Source organism: Montipora foliosa, chromosome 1 (genome assembly GCF_036669935.1).
Source record: "Montipora foliosa isolate CH-2021 chromosome 1, ASM3666993v2, whole genome shotgun sequence".
NCBI lineage: Eukaryota > Metazoa > Cnidaria > Anthozoa > Scleractinia > Acroporidae > Montipora > Montipora foliosa.
In genome coordinates, this window is record NC_090869.1 from 57466665 (window position 1) to 57471664 (window position 5000).

At 42.1% G+C, this 5000-nt stretch overlaps 1 protein-coding gene and 13 non-coding genes across 14 annotated transcripts in view; 13 read left to right on the forward strand and 1 right to left on the reverse strand.

Annotated features, from left to right (window-relative positions):
• The window catches only part of LOC138002446 (uncharacterized), a 49107-nt gene that overhangs the window by 6496 nt on the left and 37611 nt on the right, over nt 1–5000 (reverse strand). The window contains exons 23-25 of the mRNA XM_068848487.1: nt 4701–4966; nt 1366–1526; nt 760–919 (exon numbers count right to left, since the gene is read on the reverse strand). Coding sequence (XP_068704588.1) covers nt 760–919; nt 1366–1526; nt 4701–4966 — 587 coding nt within the window. The remainder of the gene's footprint in view (nt 1–759; nt 920–1365; nt 1527–4700; nt 4967–5000) is intronic.
• On the forward strand, nt 2277–2358 carry Trnas-gcu (transfer RNA serine (anticodon GCU)). The gene has a single exon. It is a non-coding gene; the product is annotated as a tRNA-Ser (tRNA).
• Trnas-gcu (transfer RNA serine (anticodon GCU)) lies at nt 2438–2519 on the forward strand. The gene has a single exon. It is a non-coding gene; the product is annotated as a tRNA-Ser (tRNA).
• On the forward strand, nt 2599–2680 carry Trnas-gcu (transfer RNA serine (anticodon GCU)). Its single transcript has one exon. It is a non-coding gene; the product is annotated as a tRNA-Ser (tRNA).
• Trnas-gcu (transfer RNA serine (anticodon GCU)) lies at nt 2766–2847 on the forward strand. The gene has a single exon. It is a non-coding gene; the product is annotated as a tRNA-Ser (tRNA).
• Nucleotides 3093–3174, forward strand: Trnas-gcu (transfer RNA serine (anticodon GCU)). The gene has a single exon. It is a non-coding gene; the product is annotated as a tRNA-Ser (tRNA).
• On the forward strand, nt 3193–3274 carry Trnas-gcu (transfer RNA serine (anticodon GCU)). The gene has a single exon. It is a non-coding gene; the product is annotated as a tRNA-Ser (tRNA).
• Trnas-gcu (transfer RNA serine (anticodon GCU)) lies at nt 3354–3435 on the forward strand. Its single transcript has one exon. It is a non-coding gene; the product is annotated as a tRNA-Ser (tRNA).
• On the forward strand, nt 3515–3601 carry Trnas-gcu (transfer RNA serine (anticodon GCU)). Its single transcript has one exon. It is a non-coding gene; the product is annotated as a tRNA-Ser (tRNA).
• Nucleotides 3682–3763, forward strand: Trnas-gcu (transfer RNA serine (anticodon GCU)). The gene has a single exon. It is a non-coding gene; the product is annotated as a tRNA-Ser (tRNA).
• Trnas-gcu (transfer RNA serine (anticodon GCU)) lies at nt 3843–3924 on the forward strand. The gene has a single exon. It is a non-coding gene; the product is annotated as a tRNA-Ser (tRNA).
• On the forward strand, nt 4004–4085 carry Trnas-gcu (transfer RNA serine (anticodon GCU)). Its single transcript has one exon. It is a non-coding gene; the product is annotated as a tRNA-Ser (tRNA).
• Nucleotides 4165–4246, forward strand: Trnas-gcu (transfer RNA serine (anticodon GCU)). Its single transcript has one exon. It is a non-coding gene; the product is annotated as a tRNA-Ser (tRNA).
• Trnas-gcu (transfer RNA serine (anticodon GCU)) lies at nt 4486–4567 on the forward strand. Its single transcript has one exon. It is a non-coding gene; the product is annotated as a tRNA-Ser (tRNA).

The following is a 5000-nucleotide window of genomic DNA, read 5'->3' on the forward strand; positions in this document are numbered from 1 at the left end:
AACTGGCTTCCGGCCATACGATTGCCTGTTGCCCAATCTCCTTGGGATCTGTTACAGAGAGGGAGTCGATCTAAAAATAACTTGAGACGTTTTACCTACGGAAAAGGGAATGTATGGGGGATTCCGTCTCTTCCCCCTTCATTTTCTCTTGTACGAAATTAAGGCACACTGGAAAACAGCGAGTTTGCGGCACTAATCATATCCATTTCTCCGTTTTGTTCTCTTTGCACGAAAAGAATTGATACGAACGGTCTTGAAGTAAAGATAAGAAGCGAACGATTGAGTTTTGCATTTTCAAGTTGTCGTTAAAACCTTAGCTTTGTTTTAGTTTTCAGATCCACGTTATTTTGCAGAGTACATGAGCGACGAAATGTTACGGAGTGTGCCGCACTTTCAGCTTGATTGGTTTTCCTCTTTAAAGTAATACTATTGTTTTGAAGCATTGCCGAGGCAGCCTTGTAGGCTAGTAGTGGTTTAGGAGAGCTGCTGGGCTTGTCTACTGCTACAAAACGCCGTGGTCTGACATGTACTACGTAAGTCTACTTAAGGCAGACAAATGATCAAAACCAAGCAAGCCCTATTATCTTCAAATTTGCTTCATGTTCTGCCTGCGCGGTAACAAGCGTTTTTTCAGGGTCTCACACCAAATAAGGAACTATCGCCCCACTTTTCACGAAGCCAAAATATTAAAAATCATTTTCCTCAGTTTGCTCTGAAACAGCACAACAAGGCTCGATATCCTTTTTGTGCTCAGCTTACCCACAGTCCAGCATTGATTCGCTCTCCTTCTCTTTACAGTCCTGACCGCAAGGTCACATTCGAAATTCTGATCGTCTTGTCTGGGATCACACTTGCTTTGTATCAACTTCGATCCACTTGCTTGTCCATTTGTATCAATACAGAGCTTAGACCAAGTATTCTGGGGCATGAAATAACTCGAGATTAGACTACGGAAATCATCATTAATTGATATTCGGATAGCACTCCAGGGTCTTATAAGTCTAACGGGCTCAGAGAATCCTGATCACTCCCACATACTAAGCTCTTTGTCCCATTCGAGAAGTAAAGTGGAAGAGGGAGAAGTGGTAAAGGGGAAAATGCCCCGCTATCATAGCTTTTCTCGCTATAAAGGTCTACATATCGTAGCCATGATCAAGTTGGCTCACTTCAGCTGTTCCTGTTACCTGAAGCTGAAAATCGCTGCCTTGGCCACTGTTTGGTGCAATTTATAACTTTGTGTAATAAAAGACCCAACGAAGGCACTAAATCACTTCTGCTTTTTCTCATTTCATGGATGTCTATAAGGTCATTAAGATACCATGGAGAAATTCAACCTTGATCTCAGCTTTAACTTGCTCCACTTACCATGATTTGTCCTTTTAGGGTGAAAGCCCAGTTCTGACTCTCATCCGTGTCATTGCATCCTGTTACTTTTACATTAGCACCATCTGTCTTGGAATCCACGAACAGACACGGACCACGTCTGTCGTCTGTTGCTGATTGCTGGTTCTCGATTAGGAAGATTTCTACGACATGAAAACGACGCCACGTTAAAAAAAAGGTTCATGATTAAGGTTGCTAGGGAATGCATGTGCATTCATTCAAGAGTTAGTTTGACGGATAATAGCTCCAAATGCTCTGAAGCTAATGTTTGTGAACGAGAATCTACAGGGTTAAGTTTACACACTTCAGCTAATTCTTAGTTAGCACATGACATTACTAATTGAATTTCACTTCGGAATGGAAGACAATGTGGGATCAATCGAAGCAGACGACACGCCCTTTAATAACTCCTTCCCTCCCTTTGTCAGTCTTTTGTTGTAAGGGCAAGAGGAAATAGGAATCAGCCCGGCCCTTGGATTACTTAAACTTAGTAGTTAATTTAAGACAAAAAAGAAAGGGAATTTGTAATTTATAACAACTGAGAAACGGAAATGAGTTTCTTAACATGCCCCATAATGTCACATTCTTGCGTACTGATTGGTTCAGATCACGTCATGTAATTGTACAAGTCAAGGGAATCTAAAAAGATAAAATACGCATACCCATGCTCGTGGCAGACTAATCGTTTTCCCAAATAAAGCATACTTCTCCATAAATACCTACATTTCTATAATGAAGTGGCCGAGTGGTTAAAGTGCTGGACTGCTAAAATCCAATGTGCTCTGCACGCGTGGATTCGAGTCTCATTCTCGTCGTAGACGGATGCTTTTGCCAAATCAAACTAAGTATTAAGATACCACAAACCAAACGTTGAAGCAGCCAATCGCATATATGACGAGGTGACCGAGTGGTTAAGGTGTTGGACTGCTAATCCAATGTGCTCTGCACGCGTGGGTTCGAATCCCATCCTCGTCGTAGACTAATGCTTTTGCCATATCAAACTGGAATATTAAGATACAAATAAAAAAAGGCTGAAGAAACCAATCATATATATGACGAGGTGACCAAGTGGTTAAGGTGTTGGACTGCTAATCCAATGTGCTCTGCACGCGTGGGTTCGAATCCCATCCTCGTCGTAGACTAATGCTTTTGCCATATCAAACTGGAATATTAAGATACAAATAAAAAAAGGCTGAAGAAACCAATCATATATATGACGAGGTGACCGAGTGGTTAAGGTGTTGGACTGCTAATCCAATGTGCTCTGCACGCGTGGGTTCGAATCCCATCCTCGTCGAAGGTTAACAATTTTGCCAAATCAAAATATGTCCTCAACATCAGGATGCCACAAAGTAAGAGCTGAACAAACTTGTTATCTGTATGACGAGGTGACCGAGTGGTTAAGGTGTTGGACTGCTAATCCAATGTGTTCTGCACGCGTGGGTTCGAATCCCATCCTCGTCGTAGACTAATGCTTTTGCCATACCAAACTGGAGTATTAAGATACAACTAACAAAAGGCTGAAGTAACCAATCACATATATGACAAAGTGACCGAGTGGTTAAGGTGTTGGACTGCTAATCCTGACCAATGTGCTCTGCACGCGTGGATTCGAATCCCATCCTCGTCGTAAATAAATGCTTTTGCCAAATCAAACTGGAGTATTAAGATACAAGTAACAAAAGACTGAAGTAACCAATCACATATATGACGAGGTGACCGAGTGGTTAAGGTGTTGGACTGCTAATACAATGTGCTCTGCACGCGTGGGTTCGAATCCCATCCTCGTCGTAGACCAATCACATATATGACGAGGTGACCGAGTGGTTAAGGTGTTGGACTGCTAATCCAATGTGCTCTGCACGCGTGGGTTCGAATCCCATCCTCGTCGTAGACTAATGCTTTTGCCATATCAAACTGGAATATTAAGATACAACTAAAAAAAGGCTGAAGTAACCAATCATATATATGACGAGGTGACCGAGTGGTTAAGGTGTTGGACTGCTAATCCAATGTGCTCTGCACGCGTGGGTTCGAATCCCATCCTCGTCGTAAGGTAATGCTTTTGCCATATCAAACTGAAGTATTAAGATACAACTAACAAAAGGCTGAAGTAACCAATCACATATATGACAAGGTGACCGAGTGGTTAAGTTGTTGGACTGCTAATCCTGACCAATGTGCTCTGCACGCATGGGTTCGAATCCCATCCTCGTCGTAGACTTAATGCTTTTGCCATATCAAACTGGAGTATTAAGATACAACTAACAAAAGGCTGAAGTAAGCAATCACATATATGACGAGGTGACCGAGTGGTTAAGGTGTTGGACTGCTAATCCAATGTGCTCTGCACGCGTGGGTTCGAATCCCATCCTCGTCGTAAATTAATGCTTTTGCCAAATCAAACTAAAGTATTAAGATACCACAAACCAAAGGCTGAAGCAGCCAATCGCATATATGACGAGGTGACCGAGTGGTTAAGGTGTTGGACTGCTAATCCAATGTGCTCTGCACGCGTGGGTTCGAATCCCATCCTCGTCGTAGACTAATGCTTTTGCCATATCAAACTGGAGTATTAAGATACAACTAACAAAAGGCTGAAGTAACCAATCGCATATATGACGAGGTGACCGAGTGGTTAAGGTGTTGGACTGCTAATCCAATGTGCTCTGCACGCGTGGGTTCGAATCCCATCCTCGTCGTAAATTAATGCTTTTGCCAAATCAAACTGGAGTACTAAGATACAACTAACAAAACGCTGAAGTAACCAATTACATATATGACGAGGTTACCGAGTGGTTAAGGTGTTGGACTGCTAATCCAATGTGCTCTGCACGCGTGGGTTCGAATCCCATCCTCGTCGTAAATTAATGCTTTTGCCATATTAAACTGGAGTATTAAGATACAAGTAACAAAAGGCTGAAGTAGCAATCACATATATGACATGGTGAGCGAGTGGTTAAGGTGTTGGACTGCTAATCCAATGTGCTCTGTACGCGTGGGTTGGAATCCCATCCTCGTCGTAAATTAATTATTTTTCCATATCAAACTGAAGTATTAAGATACCACAAACAAAAGGCTGAACTAACTTCCTCAATATATGACGAGGTGAGCGAGTGGATAAGGTGTTGGATTGCTAATCCAATGTTCTCTTAACGCGTGGGTTCGAATCCCATCCTTGTCGTAGATATATGCTTTTAAAACTTGAATGCAGATTCCAGAAGCAAAAGCAAATGCTGAACTGCTATTACTGTTTACTCTTTAACGTTTCTTTCTTATTGTGGTTAGTGTTGGCCTGCTTAGTTTATAGCACTAACCTGACATTTCAAAGTCGGAGAATGGATTTGGATTGTCATAATAATTCTTCGCTGTGCTTGTAGCGCCCTTTTTGTTCATTTTATCTTTGTACCAATTGGTAGCTTTGTCGGCCCCAAACCTCACGCTGCCAACCGGATCACGTAAATTGAATCCCAGAGCTAAATAAAGGCGCTTTCCAAATATGGTCAAGTCAACAGCTGCGTTGAAAATTAAGTTGCTGAATCCGCCATTCGCATAAGCGGCCAAACCAAACTCGAATTTGATGCTGTCATGAAAAGACAAAAGAAAATTCACAGGTG